The sequence below is a fragment of the Mustela nivalis genome (assembly GCF_964662115.1).
Source record: "Mustela nivalis genome assembly, chromosome: 1".
In the NCBI taxonomy this organism is placed as follows: domain Eukaryota; kingdom Metazoa; phylum Chordata; class Mammalia; order Carnivora; family Mustelidae; genus Mustela; species Mustela nivalis.
This window is the reverse complement of record NC_139020.1, coordinates 198,597,479-198,616,087: the sequence shown is the minus strand read 5'-3', so window position 1 is coordinate 198,616,087 and position 18,609 is coordinate 198,597,479. Positions and strand designations below refer to the sequence as shown.

At 50.2% G+C, this 18,609-nt stretch overlaps 1 protein-coding gene across 11 annotated transcripts in view; it reads left to right on the top strand.

Moving 5' to 3' along the window:
- Nucleotides 1–1,496: 1,496 nt before the first annotated feature.
- Nucleotides 1,497–18,609, top strand: part of DHX30 (DExH-box helicase 30) — a 30,197-nt gene continuing 13,084 nt past the window's right edge. Inside the window, exons 1-6 of one of the 11 annotated variants that reach the window (XM_082703529.1) lie at nt 2,165–2,295; nt 4,172–4,266; nt 4,930–5,036; nt 5,943–5,997; nt 11,165–11,260; nt 12,382–12,410. In XM_082703529.1, the coding sequence (XP_082559655.1) occupies nt 5,012–5,036; nt 5,943–5,997; nt 11,165–11,260; nt 12,382–12,410 (205 nt within the window). In that variant the 5' untranslated portion in view covers nt 2,165–2,295; nt 4,172–4,266; nt 4,930–5,011. Of the gene's footprint in view, nt 1,667–2,104; nt 2,296–4,171; nt 4,267–4,929; nt 5,037–5,861; nt 5,998–11,164; nt 11,261–12,381; nt 12,411–16,324; nt 16,584–18,609 lie in introns of those variants that run through there. The other 10 variants (XM_082703528.1, XM_082703534.1, XM_082703526.1 and 7 more) reach the window with 10 other exon arrangements.

Genomic DNA, 18,609 nt, shown 5'->3' with positions numbered 1-18,609 from the left:
GAGAGAGAGATGTTAGCAAAAAAATGAAATCCAGGGACCCGACCCAGGAAAATAAGGTAGTGATAAGAAAATGAGCAGGAAACAAGAGGGGAAGTATATGCAGGAGGGGGAAAAAGACGCTCATTGGCACTCACCTTATTATAAAGTGGATCACTTTATCAACTTCACCAGATAACAACCATTCATTAAGAATAGTTCAAGGAAAGGTCCTTCAGAAAGAAAACTGAAAATGGAAAATCTGCAACAAGGAAAAAGCACCATGAATGGTCTACTTGTGCTTCTTTTGCAGGGCTTTCCTAGGCCTTGAGACTTGTTGACCTGCTTTTCTCATTCTATCAGAACATCTTTTGCAGTAGGGACCACATGTTCATCACTCACATGTTCATTGCTTAATGTTCCCAACATCATTTCAAACATAATCTGTATGAAGCAGAATCCATCACCTTCTCTGACCGCCCTGTCCCTTTACTGTGGTAGCAGTGCACAATCCTCCCAGTCCCCTGGCACAGATCTCAGGCAACTCTCCACACACCTATGGCCAGGGATCAGCCTGATGCTTTACCATCACCCTTTCATACCTTTTTCTTGCCCTTTTCGCTCCTGAGCACAGTTGAATCCCTAGATACCTCTCATCTCAGTAGTTCCCTTGCTTCTACTTTTCCAGCCAATTCTACCCTCACACTTTTAGAATAACCTTCTTGAAATCCGATGCTTATGTTACTTTCCTATTTAGAACTGTAAAAGTAATGTTTTAGAGTAATTGCATACAAATAAAGTCAACGTCCCCAGTACAGCGTTCCCAGCTATACTTTTCTTGTTCTATTGCCTTTAAAGCCCGCACGCATATCCAGCCCTCTGGTCGGACGAAGCTACTGCATATTCTTAGAATTTTCCTTTTTCCACTGGCTGTCTTCGATTCTGTGGTTCCTTCTCCTTGATTTTGCCACTGATTAACTATTCCTTTCTCTCAACCCTCTAACACTTGATCCCTCCTCTCCAGCATTTATCACTTCCTTTTTGCCTCACACAATGTTTTCATCTTGCCTACCATGCCCGAAGCCCCTCCAGGGGAGGCTGTTATATCCTCAAAACCTGCTTATAACAATTGCTATACAGTTCACTCAAATATCTATACACGCCATAGCACGGTACCATGCCCTGCTCAGAAAAGATAGTAATTATTTGAATGAGTGTTTGATGCTCCACGCTCACCTCCCCCACCCTTCTCTTCTGGTCCAATGTAGAAAAAGAGGGAGAGAGAGAGAAAAAAAAAAAAACAAAAAACAAACCCAACTTGTTGCATTTAATTGTTTGCACAAAAATGGGATATGGTTCTAATTCTTCATGTATCCTGAAAGGCCACGTCTTAAAAGCATATCCTAGGTCGTTCCTACTTGACCTGGCCTCAGAGGAACCCCAGCCGAGTTCTCCCCTTTAGAAGCTGGATTCCACCAAACTCCCACGAGAGCCTCATCCCGACGGCCTTCGGAGGCAAGGGGGCGGGGACGAGACCTCCAGAGCAGCCCAGCGGCACTCGGACCGGCAAGTGCCACCTTGTCTTTCCCCAGAGTCGTAGTCTACAACGTGCCATCGCGCTGGTTTCCTCCTAACAATGTCGTGAGGCGGAAATTCTCACCTCCCTAAACAGAAGATCGGAGGAGAGCGGGTAGGAGAGGGTAGGAGAACGGAGAGGGTAAGGTAGGGTAGAGTAGGAGCAGAGGCGTGGCAACGGGCTGTGGCGGGGAAGGCGGGTGGAAGTCCGGATCCCGAGCAGGATTTCGTCCCCAGCTCAGCCCTGACTGGCCGGGGGCCGCGAGGCGGGGGCGCAGAGCTCGCGAGGGCCCTCCTCCTCTCACACTGCCGGATGCTGAGGCGCTGGGAGGGGGGGCCGTGTGGGGCCCTGGCCTCCGCTGTCCAGACCCGTTCCCTCCGCTGCCCCAGAGGGGTCCGCGCGCCCACCCCTTCGGCGCCTCTGCCGGAAGTCCCTCCTGCGCCCGCCGCGGCCGCCCCCCATTGGGCCCGGCACCGGGGTCTCGCCGCGGGTTGGCCGCCCAGCGGCGTGAGCCCTAGGAGGCCACTGCGAGCCCCGGGTGGGGGCCCCGCTGGAGACCCGCTCAGACGCGGGGTCGGCGCGGGAGGCGGGGCGGGGAGCGCCGGGGCGGCCGGCGGGACTTCCGCCTCGGGACCCGGAAGGGGCCGCGCCGCCGCTGGTGGGAGTTGTAGTCCGGCCGTGGTTGGGGGGGCCCGCGGCTCATGCGCGGTGCACCGAGGCTTGTTTCACATCTGTAACAACAGGTGAATTGGGCTTTTTATTCTCCCCTTTCGTGTCCCCTTGAGGAGCTTGCCGCGGCCGGGGGTGGTCGGCGCGAGGAGGGGCCCGGGGCCGACCGCCGGCTTGGCGGAGAGTGGGGCGGAGAAGCGGGCGGGCCCGAGGAGCAGGCCGGGCATCCTAGGCCTGCCCGCGAAGCCGGCCCGGTCGAGCCGTGGGCAGCCAGGCCTCGGCCTGCCGTTGCCATGGAGCCTGGGCGGGGGCGGGGGCCAGGCCGGTCCGCCGGGGCGGGCCTGGTAGCCAGGGGCTCCACGGGGACCGCGGGAGAGGCCGCTTCATTGGCGCAACGACGCCTCCGCCTTAGGGGATGCTCCGTTCCCCGAGGCAGGGCCTGGAGGAAGCCCCCGGAGTGCCCCGGGACCTTTGTCTGTCCCCTGTGCCGCCTGGACCGTTCGTCCAAAGGGAGGCCTGGTGCATTCTGACCCCCCTGGTTTGCCCCTTTTTGCACCGACCTTGCCACTGGGGGAGGCCAAGGGGTGAGGTGTTCTTTGTTTGCTGGTGGTGACTTGCCCCATTTCGCAGGGGAAGACCTAATGCATGTTGGGTCCTTTGTTTGCAGTGAACTGGAGTCCCAGGGGTCCTCAGAACCCCCAAGCCCAGAGTATGGCGTCAGCATGCTGTCTAGCTAGTCCTCTTGTAGCCACATTGGTCATCTTAATTGTGATGTTGCAAGACAGAGATTGTCCCACTTTGCAAACCCAGTCTACGGGGGCTTGCCAAACACTGTAGCAGGTGGACTGCAGATGGCCAGGTGCAGACTCTCAAACTGTTTTTGGTTGCAACTTACTGGCCGGAGGGAAAAGAGACATTGTCTGATGGTTTCCCTTGCAGTTTCTTTGAAAGCAATAAAGCCCCTGTCATTGTAAATCTTGACCATATCTTAGAATTTACACTTAAATCTTGGGAGTGTTGGAGTTTCCAGGAGGGAGGCCTCTTCTCCTGATAGAGTTTATAATAGTGCTCTTTATTTGCAGAGCTTTTTAAGATGTGGGAAATACATCCTTTGCTGCATTTTTTTTTTTTTTTTAACCTGTGTAGGTTGCCCCTTTACCTCCAAAAGACATTTATCCTCCAAGCGTTTTAACTTTTATGAAGCCATGGTCCAAAGCTTATCAGTTGAACCCATCTTGCCCCTTTCAACCTTTTTATCACTATAAAATATTATTTCCAGGAATGAACCATGGGACATTTAGGCAACAGCATAGTATCATGGAAATAAGAAAAATGGTGTCATATAAGCATGGAAAGCTTTGGAGTCCAGCACCTAAATGCAGATTTCCATTCTGTCCTGAGTCAGCTAAGGGATCTTGGGCAAGTTGTATAACTTTCTCTGGGAAAATCTGCCTCAGTTTCCTTCTCTGGGAAAGAGAGTTTCAACCTCTCTGGGAAGTTACATAGGTTAAGTGCTATAAAGTCTATGCTTCCATACTTTGTGAAGTATAAAAATGGCACTCAACATTTAGTTGTCATTTTCCTAATCTGTAAGAGCTTCTTTATCTACCTTAAGTAGGGTCATAGAAGGGTCATTATGGGATTAGAACTCAGAACTGAAGTGGGTTTTGCTCTGGGCTTGGAGAAAATGCTTTCAGGACTATACGCCCCTCTTTACCATGACATCTCTTTCTTGGTATCTTACAGGTGCTGGTGTAGGACAGCTCACAGTCTGATGGGTCGTGAGTCTGTCATGCTGGGTCCTGAAGTGAGGCCAATGTGTCCAGTGTGTGCTTCATGCCATTAACAAAACTTGTTGTTAGAGTTAGTAAATGGATTTCAGTGGCCTGCAGCAACTTTATTTTCCCCGTGGGACCCATGACTTTAGTGATCCAAACTTGTATTTTTTAGGAGGAGGCCCAGCCTCGTGATGAGGAATAGCAAGGAGAGAATTCAGCTCCAGTTCAAAAACCTACAAAATCTGAGACTGTCACTGCTCGTGTAAGGTAAGTTGACTTAGCCATGCACACAGAACAGTGGCACACCTCATGCTTAGCCACACTGTAAAGCAGAGGCACATATTAAATCCATTTGTGACTGTCTTGGAAGAAGGGTATCATTTTCAATTAGTCATTATGGAATCTCTCTGTCCTTGAATCATCCCATAGTGACTCTACTTGGAGTTAAGTGGTGTTTCATTATGCAAGAACTCTTGACATAATATTATTTTACTTACCTTTGAATTATTTAAGAGAAACTCTGAATCATAAAAGTTTCCAACATAATTATATTTCAAGAAATGCAACTTTCTTTTCAGTCTCTATGAAATGTTCTAGAGCTCAGTGAAATGTCTTAAAACATCCTATCTTGAATATCATATGTAGTTCTTAGACTGATAGAGGAAAAGCTCGTGCTACATGAGCATTGGAGAGGGTTGGGGACTTTTTAAAAGCAGAGCAGTCTGTTCACATGCAAATTAATTTGTTCTTTCTTAGCAAGAAAGTATTGTTTCTCAAGTAATAATCACTTAGATGGTTTAGATTTTACAGTATTCAGGTTTTTCTTTAAGATTAGAATCTCAAATTACACCCTTTTTAATTTGGAAAGAAGGAGTCTATAGGATGTAACTTCTTAAAGTGAATTGTATCATTGTTGATATTGTATTGAAGTTTTCTCTCTGAGCTACCATATGCTATCGGCTGAAATTTCCGGCATCCCTGGGGGAGAGGAGGCCATCAGGGCAGACCTGCTATGGACCTGAAAGATTCGGCCCCAGGTCAGCCCTCTACCCCCATCTCCCCGCCATTTGAGAATTAGACGGGAAAGCAGTCAGGAGCAGGAATGTAGGCCCTATTAGACTCCTTGTGATGTTGGACATTATCCTGGTTTGTTAAAACATTGTGTAGATGTTTTTAAACTGAGGCCACAAAAGGTTACTGTACCAACCCAGGAGTACTACATTCTTAAAAATGTCTATAAGTGAGTTTGAGTGTTTTTTTAAAAACAAAATCATTAAATCAGAAGAGTTATTTACCTGTGTGTGTGTGTGTGTGTGTGTGTGGGTGTTTTAAGGTTCTAGGTATACTCCTCAGTTAAATGAACAAAACGTACCAACATTTTTGCTCAACAGTTGAACTTTAACTTAGTATTTGTTATTTAATAAACTCCACTATGAAAAGCTTTTTATTTTGAATTACGAAAGTTACTCCTTGATACAACCATCAAGTCCCATCCCTAGGGGCTTGACTGGGTTCTCTGAGAGCCCCATAAACTAGTTTGTCCGTAGGGTCGTCATCAGTCCCGCTCGCTGATGCCACATGAGAAAAAGGGTCCATATAGAGTTTCCTTTCTTCCCAGAAGTCCCAGGAAAATTGCAAGTATTGCGATGAGGTGGAAGTATGTCTCTCAGGAGGAAATGCATCTCGTTCTGTTGAGCAGGGCTCGGGGAATTTAGGACAGAGAAGGGAAGAAAGCTGTCAGTGAGAAAAAAACAAAGCCATGTAATTACTCTAGAGTGGAGATGGCCCTTCCGTCCTTAAGCCTGGGAGCAGCAGCTGGGGCTCAGTAGTGAAGAGCTTCATTTTTCTCGCCTTCTGGACAGCCCTGTCTGTGTTATTGAAGTCTTCTCTGTGGGATCCTGGACCAAGAATTGTAACCATTGCCTTTGGACCCTCCTTCTTAGGATTCCAGCTTTCCCTCCTGGCCAGAAATGTTCAGCCTGGACTCATTCAGAAAAGGTAAGAACATGGCTGTCCTTGGGACCTCATGCCCTCCCTCCCTGTGCTGGGCAGCTGTGAGGGCCGTGGAAGTCCCGTAGCAGCGTGTAGCCCTTAGACCCCTTCTTTGCATGACTTACCAAAGTCCTTTCTCTGCCTTCCCCTTGCATGGTGCTTATAACCCAAGGCTGGGTCCTTGGCCAAGTTCCCTGTGTTCATTTGCTACTCCTGCCCTTGCATAGCCTCTCACACATACTCACTGCCCATTGGATTCCCATCTGTTTTTCTAAGCTGGTGTTTTACGCCATTTTCTCCATGAACCGTTCTTGATTCTATCAGCCAAACGCAGTCTCTCGCCTCTCTCTGATTTTCCTCAGTACCGCGTCTGTACCTTCTTGCGCTTAGTCTGTTCTGACCATCGTATCTCTAGACTAGAGGCTCCCTGCACCCAGGACCTCCTGTGTTCCTTTATCATCTGCGGCACCTGGCACAGCCTTCTGCACAGGGTAGCCCTCAGCAAATGCTGGGGAAAGTGGCTTGAGTCATTGCTATATTGGTGGTCATAGAAACTGTGGCAAGTTTTGGAACCTGTGCTGTCCAGCAGCTGGGGTCAGAGGACTGTGTAAGCAATGGCAGAATTGAGCCGCGGCTGGGCTGTAGGGTAGCATTCATTCCTACTTACAGGAAGTAAGCTATAGCTGGGGAAGCCTTCACGGACCACATTCCAGAGGGCTTTGCATGTCTTAGGAGCAGGACTTTCCTCCTCTGAGGGAACAGTGGGTAAAAAGCCTGTTATCTCTGTTGATGCTGACTGTAAGACTCCACTCTGAGCATAATTTACACTCTGAGAACTGTTGTAGACCTACCGTAATGCTGATTCAAAAGCTTCTCCCCTCCTCCCAACCCTCCCATCCCCAGCTGCCAGCGGCTCGGTTAGTAGAGCTCAGTCAGTAGAGCCTTTAAAAGGTCTTCCCTTGTCCTCCCAACACCCCCATCCCCGCCCCCGGGCAGCTCAGTCAGTAGAACGTGCAACTCTTGATCTCAGGGTTGTCAGTTTAAACCCGATGTTGGGCTCCACAGTGGGTGTGGAGCCTACTGGAAAAAAAAAAAAAAAAAAAGAGTCTTCCTCCCACAGGGTCTCCTCTACCATTCGTGTTCCTAGAGGCCTGGAAAACCTTGGCTTAGTGATGTCCTGTTGAATGGGGTCAGAAGGAGGGCTGGATATACGAGGGCTCAGAACAGCCTCTTTCTGCCTCCTTGTTTTGTTGGTTTGTTTTAAGTTTATTTATTTGACAGAGAGGAGAGAGCAGAAGCAGGGGAGAGCTGCAGAGAGAGAGGGAGAAGCCAGCTCCCCACTGAGCAGGGAGTCTGATGCCGGGCTTAATCCCGGGATCCTGGAGTCATACCCTGAGCTGAAGGCAGACGCTTAACCAACTGAGCCACCCAGGCACCCCCTCCTTGTTTGTTTTTGTATTTTCGTATTGCATGAAAAAATTAATCTATCGTCCTGGTTTCGTTGGTTAACTGACTGGAAATAATTGGGTGTGAGATTAGTGTGGACAGCACATTTTGAGCTGAAAATTAAGTCACTTTGTGTTTACTTATTAATCAGTGGGCTTCGTTGTCCGCCTACTTGTGAAAGTTGGATGAAAATAGATTCTCCCATAGTGGGCGTGTCTGAAGGAACAACGCTGATTTTGTAAAGAGACGGAGGGCCCAGTAAAAGTCATGATCCTCCTTTTTTGTGTGTTATTTCACTCCCACGTGATAGGGAGATGGTACCAGGTGAGAGGGTTGTGGCAAAATTCCTTTAGAGTGTTTGTAATTTTTCTTTCTAGGCTTGGGATTGATTTGTTCGAGAGACTTTTCGCTGGGGGTGACATTAGCATTCAGTTCCATGGAAGTCAACAGAGCGTCTCTGTGCAAAAGTTCTGGAGCCAGAGGCCTGATTCCCCTCACACTTCGGCACCCGTGCTGGCCAAGGCTGGGGGCCAGTGATTGGACCTCTGTGCCTTCATTTCCTCCTGACGCAAGTGAGCCGGATCCTAGGACCTGCCTCACACAGTTGTTCTAGGGATCAGAGGAGTTAGTGCAGATAAAGAGCTTAGAAGAGGGCCTGACACCTGGTAAATTCACGGGTCTGTGGTATTAAATAGCTTTAGGACCTAATAATCAGACATAGTCTGATTTGGGGCCTTGCTTTCCACACAGGTAAGTGTTACATTCTTACCAACAACCACTTTATGCTCGAAGATCTCAGGGAAAACCATTAATCAGAAAGAGTTTATTGCCTTGGATGTTTTCCTTCAGGCAAACCTGCCCTTTCTTTTCTGACCGTTAGGCTGAATGCCCTTTCCTGTCTTCTGAATGCTAGTATCACTTGCAGTTTGCACCATGACCTTGGCAATTGGTCAGGTGCGGCCTTGTGACATTTTCATTGTTGTATAGAACTGTTCTTTATCTCTTATCTAGTTTTTTGGTTTCTTTGCTCCTCATGGTGGGATTATGAGCTCCCTAAGGTGTCGTGAGTCCCTAGGGGAAATGTCACATGGTGTCAAGGTTGAGTCAGACTCTCTGGGGTTCATATCTGGTCCCCATTAGCGCTAGCAAGCTGTTAACTTACCCGATCCTGTTTCCCAGCCCCTGCCTTCAGAGGTATGATGAAGAGGAGAGAGAGTACGGGAAGAGCATCTGGCTGTGGTCTGTCTGCAGCCCTCAGTCTTGAGTTGGCAGGCCCTTGATAAATGTGAGTAGTTGGATCTCTCTGGGGTGCAGCCCCGTAGCTGGTGTTTTGCCAGAGAGGGACAGCCTGGCCCCAGCATAAAGTGTGCTGTGCGGCTGCACGATCGGAGGAGGCAGCCCAGTGTCAGAGAGGCTTTCTCGCACTCCGGGGCTTAGCGTCTCAGCGGGTCGGGCTGCTGGCCGCTTCTGAAGGTGAGAGTTGGAGCAGTGCCCTGCAGCTTGGTGGACAGTGGCCCGCTGGGTCTGCGGCTGCCATCTTTTCTCTAATGTAATTCAGCGGAGCTGCCAGTACCGCCCCACCAGCGTGTTCATGAGTGGTAAGTGGCCTGTTACTGCCTTTGCTGGCTTCTTAGCACAAGTTTCTTGTCTCTTGGAGGCAATGCCATCAGAATCAGGCCACAGAGAGCAAGCTGAGTCCTTTACAGTCAGCACAAAACTTTGGAAAACACTAGATCAACAGCAAGAATGTGCCATTTGCCTCCTCCAGCTCCATGTTCAGAAGAGGGCTCTGTGATGTGGAATTTTAACCACTCCCCCTCTCCCGCTTACTGAAAATGCTTTATGAAACAGATAATCATCAAATCACTTACTTCTTTTTTCTTAATCCAGCATCCCTGGAAATGAATGAGAACCCTTCTCAAACAGGACTGGAAAGGTTGAACTGATTATTTTCCACCTTAGTTTCAAGATAAACCTTGATCCTAGGCACTTTGTTCCAGAAGACCCTACAGGCATTTCTCCTGTATCACTGGATGTGTTTTTTGCAGAATGACACACCTCTCAAGTCATCAGAGGGCCTGTGGGGTACAGCGTGACCTGGTGGCCCGAGTGTGCGAACAGCGGGTCACTGGGGGCTGGGAGGATGCTGTGGACAGCCGAGGCCCGCAGCGCAGCGCAGTGCCAACAGTGTACAGGGCTGGCAGTGCTGAGGTCACGTGGGGGACAGCGGGGCTCTGAGCCCATGGGGCTTGCCAGTAGGGCGCTTGCAGCTGGCCGTGTGGACCTCGCTGTAGGTACATGCCTTCCCCCTAGCGCATTAGTATGGAAAGTCTCAAAACTGCTGAAATGTTGAAAAACCTGTAGAGTGAATTCACATGTATCTATCACCTCGATTCCCTGCAGGCACTCAGGTTCAAGTTTTTAAAAAAATATAGTTGAGGGGTGCTTGGGTGGCTCAGTGGGATTGAGCCCCATGTTGGGCTCCGTGCCGGACATGGAACCTGCTTAAGATTTTCTCTCTCTCTCCCTTTGCCCCTCCCACCCCTGTTGCATGTGTGTGCTTGCTCTCAAAAAAAAAAAAAAAAAGTATATGTGTATGTGTGTGTGTCTATATATATATGTATATACACCCATGTATGTATATAGATACATATATACATACGTACATTTGATAGGGTCTTTTGTTTTCTTGTTGAAAATTACAATTCTACCTTTGCTATTTCAGTTCCCTTGCCTTAGGAAAATCACATTTGAACTGAGGGTTCACATGTTTTACTGATATTTCCTCATGTACTGATTGTGTATGAGCTGATTTGCATTTTGGAAATGGACATGATGGCAGCCGAGCAGACTGTTGGGTATAGTGTGTGGGGGGCTGTCTTGCCCTGCTCCTCTCCTGCCCCGTTAATCATATTGAAACCAGCGAGGCAAAGAGCAGAGGGCTCGTGTACCTTTTCCCCCAGAGCCAGGGATTCGATGACATCGTCACCACGTAGGTGGCGGTCAACAGGAAACCTGACTTCCCTGTACGTTCCCACCTTCCCATGCAACAGTGATGTTCATGCATATCAGTGTTTTGGAACGTCTTAAAAACATACTTAATACATCACTGAAAAGTAGTATTTAGTCTCCAAATGAATGGAAATATTTGGAATAGCAAACCATTGACTTTTATAAAGAGGGAGAAGGCTGGTAAGTGTGGGTCTGGTCTTGGCTTAGGGAGGACCCCAACAGCCAGTTGGTCCTTTTCTTGCCCATTTCTTAGAGGGAAAGAATAGTCTGAGACGTGGCCATCTGGGAACCAACAGCAGACACAGGGCTAGCTGAGATACGCAGAAGACAGATAAAGGGGATTTACACAGTACCGTGGCTTTTCTGTTTTCAGTTATTTTCTTGTTTCATCCTCACTACTCAGGACTCTAGAGAAGGAGGTGGGATGGGTGTTTGACTCACACAAGGTGCCTCAGGGAACAGAGTTTGAGGGCTGTTTTGAGAGTCAGGAAGGGATCTCTACAAATTTTTCGTGTATCCCGTCTATAGTAGACTGTTGCCTTCTTTCTGTGGGGTTGGTGGCACTGTTTTTCAGAGCCTGTGACTGGCTGCCTGCACCATCCTACAGCCCTGCTGCCCAGAGCTCCTCTCAGATGCTCTGGGATGCTTCTGTCCACGGGTCTGTAATTGTGAGGGGTAAGAACACATCACCCTGATGCCCTCTCTCTTTCCCCAGATCGGGCCCAGCACAGGCAGCGTCAGTGCAAACTTCCCCCACCCCGCCTTCCACCCATGTGTGTCAACCCTGCCCCTGGAGGGACCATCTCTCGAGGTAAGGGAGGAACCTTGCCTCCAGCATCAGCTTGGTGCAGGGTCTGTGGGGGAGGCGGGCGGCATGGGAGCCCGGGTGCCAGGGTCACGGTCCTCTGGAAAGCAAGTGAGGAGGAGTGGGGCTAGTGGAGCTGTTGGAACCCTCAAGGAGAAATCATCTGGAAAGGTCTGGGTTTTTTTTTATGATCCTTGGCCTCTGGCTCAGACCCCGTGGTCTCCTCGGGCTTCCTCGTGTGACCAGACATACAGCCTAGGCTCAGTCTGGGTGTTCAGCATCAGTGTGGAGAATCTGCAGGGCTTGGATCTTCTAGGCGGTCCCTGGCTTAGATGGTTCAGGAAGCACAGGGCACCTGTAGCAGGGCCAGAACAGAGCACCCTCGCCAGGCCCTGGGTACTCCATCTTGGAGGCCTTGGAATACCTGGGCCCCTCCCTACCTCCCCCCAGCTCCTCAAAGCACTTTACTGACACTGAAATCTGTCTCTCAGTCCATTTGGCAGGGTAGGCTCACCTTTTGACTGGGGAGGATGTCCGAGCACCCAGACAGGTGATAGCTCCCCTCAGGTCCCACTGGTACCCCGGGGGTGGGGCCTGTAAGGGGACCCGAGGAAGCATCCCCGCCTGTGAGTATCTCTGCCCCTCCCTCAGATTTTGATCTTTGCCGGGTCTGCTAAGACCAGTGCTCCTGGTGGCTTCTTGTTCGTGCTCTGACAGCTGCCCCCTCTGCCCCGTTGGCTGTCCGTTCACGTCCCGATGCCAGCTGCCTAGCAGAAGAACACTGTTTTAGGTCATAGAGTCTTTGCCTCCTGCAGAGTCAGCATGTCCACTTTAGGTTCTGTCTGTAAAGTGCTTTGAAGGTCAAGAGCTCAGGAAGGGTCGGGCAGCATGGAGCAGCTCAGTTTCTGCTGCCCACGCTGCTGCCCTGTTCCCGCTCAGTTAACACCCGCGATGCCTTCCCGCAGCAGCGGCCCCGACTCCAGACAGCAGCGTAGAAAGAAATACTTGCAGCCCCTCTGACCATTTGACTTAGGTGTTAAAGAAATGCCACCCCCCCTACCGTTGCCAAAACAAGAGTTGATTGCCCTTTTTTTTTTCTTTCTTAAAATGCCCTGTAACTCGAAAAGGCTGAACGTTAACATTTCCAACATGGCAGGTGAGTGGCTCTGAGAGTGTCAGATGTGCTTTGGCTAAGCTTAAAGATGGTTAGGTGGGATGAACCAGGCAGCACGGCTAGGCAGTGCCTCCTTGAGCCACATGCAGGGGAGAAGGCTGCTGCATTTGGGGGACAGCGGCTCCTGGTGGGGGACCGTCCCTGCGCTGTCTTCCCTGGAGGAGCACAGACCCCCTGAGCCTGATTGCCTCCTCACAGCTGCGCCTCCAGAAGGCACCCATGGGTGTATGCATCTTTGCCTCTCTCTCTCTCTCAACCTAAAAAGGGTCTTGCCTCCACTTCTTCATCCCAAAAGCAACAGACTTTTTAGTCCACACATGACTCTCGGGCCTTTCTGCCACACTTTCTGACTCCCTAGTGACTTCACTGCCTTTAGAAGGAAGTTTGTGTGGCAGAAACAGTGTCTCTGGTGTTCAGAAAGGAAAACAGCGCTCACAAAATGGGGGCCACTCGAATAGGTTACATTGCCCATCGGACTCAGATTGGAATTGGGAAAAAAAAACGCTCACCTCCTTTGCCAGTCTCTTCCCACTCTACCGCCAAGCTCTTCACCTCCTAGGTAAAGGGTGAGGAAATTCAGAGCCCCTTCTGTCGATCTTTCCCACCTGCCCTGATCTGAGACACAGAGCACCAGAAGGCAGCGTGGGAGAACAGAACTTCTGGCAGGATCCTTCGTAGGACTAGTCCTTCCTGTCCATTCCCTCATACACGTGTCCCCTCTTCTCGGTACGGTGGTTTACCTCAAGGGACCCTGTGGCTTTATATATATGGATGGAAGAGCCCTGAGGTTGGGTAGGGCAGTCAGGGTGGCTGTCCGGCTCCTGGGGCTCCCTTTGCCTTTCTTGTAGCCAACCAAGGGGACCGTGTCTAGTCATTCTAACCATCCACAACATCTAACTGTGGTTGAAGGCACTGACAGAATGGTTGACTGAGATGCTCCCTCTCACTTGCCCCCCGGAAGTTCTCCCATCTTTGCCCCACGTCTGGACTATCTTGAACTTTCTCTCGTTGCTTTTTCCTGGGGCCTCTAAAGTTTAGCGTCCTAAAACAGCCTCCTGTGTATTCAGCGGATCCCTCACACTTTAATTCCACACTCCCAGATGTTGTTCAGCGCATTTAATCCCAGATGTTGTGCTTGATTCAGAAATGAACAGAGAGATCCCTGAGCCAGGAAAACATTTCTTTTTTTTTTCCCCCAAAAGTTCCTTCCTTTTCACAGGCAAAGGAGTCAGCTTTCTCTCCCCAAAGAACAGATAGTGAAGGAGAAGTCTTTAATGTTGGTGGAAAGGAAGAGGGCATCTCTGAGCCCTTCTAACTTTCTTCAACATTCTCTAAGGCAGCAGTTGGCAAACTTTCTTTAAGGGTCACAGAATACATATTCTAGGCTTTCTGGGCCATACGGTTTCTTTCGCAGCTGCTTTGCTCTGCCATTGTGGTGTGAAAGCAGTGATAGATAATACACCAACAGTGAGAATGGCTATGTTCCAATAAAACTTTATTTATAAAAACAGGCAGTGGGTGGATTTGGTCTGCAGGTTGGAGTTTGGCAACCCCTGCTCTGGACCAATGGGCAGAAGATCACAAAACCAGAAGGTTTTTAAGACCTGGTGTAAGAGTTTCCCTCATGTCATAAGAGGCAGTGAGGTTTCTGGAAGTGAAATATTTGCTCAAATGATACCAGCTGTTAGAGCCCAGATGCAATAAATGAAATAGGAAAGGAGGTCAAGGAGCTCTCTGAGAACCACCTAGTTGGTTGGCACCACATGATGCTTTTTTTTTTTTTTTAAAGATTTTTTTATTTATTCATTTGACAGAGAGAAATCACAAGTAGATGGAGAGGCAGGCAGAGAGAGAGAGAGGGAAGCAGGCTCCCTGCTGAGCAGAGAGCCCGATGCGGGACTCGATCCCAGGACCCTGAGATCATGACCTGAGCCGAAGGCAGCGGCTTAACCCACTGAGCCACCCAGGCGCCCACATGATGCTTTTTTTTAAACATAGAATTTCAAACTTCTGTTCGAAATACCGTTTTCTAAAATAGACTCAATAGTATGGTGAACCCCAAGTACTTAACCCCCTGTTTGACCAGTGAACAACTCATGGCCAGTGTTGATTTGTATCTGTCCCTCTATTTTCGCCCCTTTGGGAGCAGATCCAAGAAATCAGAGCATTCTAACCTTAGCCTAAGTGGCTGTCAGACCAGAGTAGCTGTACTGAGGGCTTGCTGCAGCACCACGATGGGCCCAGGCCCTGCTTTCTGGGGGGTGGAAGGGTGTCTTTCCGTCTAGGCTTTTGTGTCAGCTTTCAGACACCATTTTCAAAATTTGGCCTCAGCCCTTAATGCCATTATCAGGCTTGGTAAGTTTCTAGATTCTTTTGAGGGAATTTGGGCTGCTAACAGTCCTTAAAAACTATCCTGAAGCTGGGTGGATGCCTTGGCTTTTGGCTAATTAGAGTGACACTTGGCCAAAGTCAATGCCATTGTGGAATCATATTCTTCCCCAAGGGTCTCGCCATCCCAATGTGGATGATCTGGATAGGGGCGTTTGATACAGATGGTGGTGTCCCCTTGTGAGGTCAGATCACTGCTGCCAAGGTCACCTTCCCTTTTGCCCCTTTCGTGCTAAAAGCCCACTGAAGAGGGGATAGAAGAGTGGGAGTTGAAGCTGCCCCATCCTGCCCCAGGTCTGTTGTTCCAGACCTCAGTGGAGAATTCTAGAGAATTCTCTAGAATGCACTGTACAGCACTCTGCTGCCTTCCAGACATTCCCATTTTATCCTGACCACAGCCATAACCAAATGAGTAGGTCAAATATGTCATTTTCCCCACTGATGAAATTGCCCAAGGTTCACAGCTGGCAAGTGACAGAGCTTGGACTAAGCCCAAGTATTAGGGCTCATAGCCTATGTTCTTGCCATAAGCCAGCAGTTCTCAGAGCGAGGTCCCTGAGCAGCAGTCTCATCATCTGGAAACTTGTTAAAAATGCAGATTCCTGGGCTCCACTCCAGACCTAATGAATAAGAAACTTCAGGGGTGACTCCGAGCATTTGTTCAAGCTCTCCAGGAGTCTTCAGAATCAGATCTAGAATTATAAAACAAACACACAAACAAAACATTCCCTCCCAGCATATCCCCAGCTGCACTGCCAACCTCTAACCAAGCCCCTTGTCACTGCCCTAACATGCAAACTCAGTGTGATTCCCAGCTGAGCCAAGTTTCTGTTCCTCAGTGCCATATACCAGGCAGAAGAGGAACAAGCCTGGCTAGAACCCAGACATAGTAGCTTGGAAATAGCATCCCATTTGGCTTTCAAACAAGTAAGGAACAGCAGCTTCAGACTCACACTGCTGGACCAGCTCAGTTCTTGGGTATTTTTCACCTTTGACTCTAGCCCCGGAATTAAAAGTGGTTAGCTTATGTTCAGGAGGTCTTACCTGTCCCAAATCTGGATTCTTCTTCAGGTTTATTTTGTAAGCCTTTAAATGAGATGGGGGTGCCCTGGGTTAGTGGTTATCCTCTCTCTTTAGTCTGGAGTGCAAGCCAGTTCGCCAGGGCATGTGAGAGGTATTTGTGAGCAATGGGTGGGACTTAGAGGGAACCTGCAGTTCATCTCCATGGACCTAAGTTGATGGAGCTAAGGCCTGAACTTTTCCCCAAAAGTCCCCTTCCGTCTTTCTGCCCCCGATTCAGACGACGAGTCTGTGGATTTGGCTTTGACTGGGCAGTGAATTCAGCTGGGGGCCAGCCATCCCAGGCTGCCCACCAGGTGACAAGACCGGGACGTGGGAGGCCCCCGCTCAGAGGGGAACTGGCGCCGGGACCTCGTCCGCTGGCTCCGGCCCCTGGTCCTCCCAGCCGCCAGGCGGCGCGCGGGTTGCTGCTCCCGCCCTCTCGCCCTCCCGCCGCGTCTCTGCCCGGCTCCGGGCCCGCGGGGGCTGGCGGGAGCGCGATGGCGGCCGCCAGGAGGCTCATGGCGCTGGCTGCCGGCGTCTCCCCACGCCTGCGACTCCCGGGCCACCGCGCCACCGGGCGACAGGGACGCTCGCGCGGCCTCTCGTCAGGCTGCGTCCACCCCGATCACACGAAGGAGGCCGCCGAGGCCGAGGCAGGGGTGGCCCCTAGCGATCCCGGGGAAGGCGACGGAAGCATGGTGAACGGTGAGGGTCGGGCCGCGACGCCCTTGGCTCCCGGGGCTGTCAGAGCTGGGAGCACGGGCCGGGGTCGGGCCTGGCGGGCCGGAGCCCCTCTCCGGTAGTGGCCGAGACCGCCGGCCGTCGGCGGGCCGCAGCGCAGCTGTCGTAAAGCTCAGTGTGGCCCAGGCCCAAATTGACCCCGAGCGCGGAGGTTCGGGGACAGGAGCGCCTGCACCAGGCAAGAATAGGTAGGAGGCGCGGGACCTCGAGAGCGTGGGGGAAAACAGGAAAACATCTACCTGCCGCTCGAATGGGTGGTCAGGGATTGGAGCATCAAGGGTAAGCGCATCCTCAGCAGTGTGGTAAAGAGCCCTAAATACACTTGGTACTTCAGGATTTGAAGTAGAGACAGAATGATTCCCAGCGTTGTGTCTTCCTGAATAGCACAGGAAATGAGACTGGTCAGAGCATCCCTGACTATCAGCCGTCGGTAGAGAGCCAACCTCCTCCTGCCCTGTAGAGCTGGAGAGGGGACCAGTGCACATCTGCCTGGGGGTCTAGTGGGCTCCTTAACTTTGGGTCCCTCTGTGGGAAGCCCTCTGAGTCTACTTAAATACTAGTCTTAACTGCTTGAATCTCAGTTGCTTTCTAAATTTTTTTTTTTATTATTTAAGATTCTGCTTATTTATTTGACAAAGAGATCACAAATATGTAGAGAGGCAGGCAGAGAGAGGGGGGGAACCAGGCTTTCCGCTGAGCAGAGAGCCCGATGTGGGCCTCAATCCTGGACCCTGAGCCTGAGCCGAAGGCAGAGGCTTAACTCACTGAGCCACCCAGGCGCTCCGCTTTATAAATTCTTTAGAGGGAAACAGAGTCAGACAGAGGGAAACAGAGTCAGGCAGAATTCTCCTTCTTGGCCAGTTGACACAGTCATCTGCTTCAGGGAAACAGTCTCAACCCAGGATTAGGGTTACATCAGAACTCCTGGGGGGAGCTTCGTCAAAATAGAGTGGCTTCCCCAACATCACCACCATTCTCAAGTGTCTGATGAGGGTCAGGGTGGCCATTGTGGTGAAAAATCTCCCTGGTTGATGTATGACTGATGCAGGCAGGGGCATATGTACAAAGTTTCTCTTTTTGGAGCTGGTTTAAAGCCGAATATAACAGCAGAGACTGCAGGTGGTGAATGCAAAGGTTTCCCCATCTCCTCTGCCAGTCTCTGACCCTGCCTCTCTTGAAGGGTTGCTTTGGTGCTTTGGGGCCCTTCCTTCTGTTTTTAGCTGCTCCCGCCAGGCTTCTTCATGGCCTGGCTGAGCCCTGTGTCTGGCACAAGCTCTCTCTGGTTGGACATCTCACCCATTTGTACTCTGGGATTGATTCAAAGTACAAGTGAAAAAAAGTGAGGTACTTCTCAGCGTATGTGATGCATCCTGTCTCCACTTGACTCCAGCAAACTTGGGGGAGAAATAGCTTATGCATGTCTCAACTGTGGAGATCCCTGATCGATGTCCCTTCATATAATCTGGCTCTAAGTGGTCCTTTGCAGGACGCTAAAGTGCAAAAAGAGAGTGAGGGCCTGGTATTCAGACTTCGGGACTAACCCTCCCTTTTGTGTATTGTTTGTTTTAGGAGGGGCCTTGCATTGTCTTGATCTCCAGTTTGTGTGTGTGGTGGTGTTTTGTTTTTTGTTTTTGTTTTTTTTTTTTTTGTTCAGTACCTTCTTTCAGACAAGGGGGGTTGCCGCCTAGGCTTCTGTAGCTGATGTATTAAGTCAGGATCTTACGGGGAAGCAGATGGAGGCTGTTTCTCCTCTGTGGTGTGTGGGTCCCTGGTCCTTCTCCTTCAGGAAGTGGTTGTGCAAGTGGGTCTGGTTGTGCACGTTTACTGACCCCTCTAAACCTGAAGCCATTCCTCCCTCCTTTACCAACATGCTCCTGGGTGGTTTGGGGTCATGGGCCAGCGTCCTCAGTATCCAGCCCAGGGTTGTCCTGATACACCCCGTGGCGTTTTTAAAAGAAAAAGAACGACTATAATGCTTCTGTTCTTATTT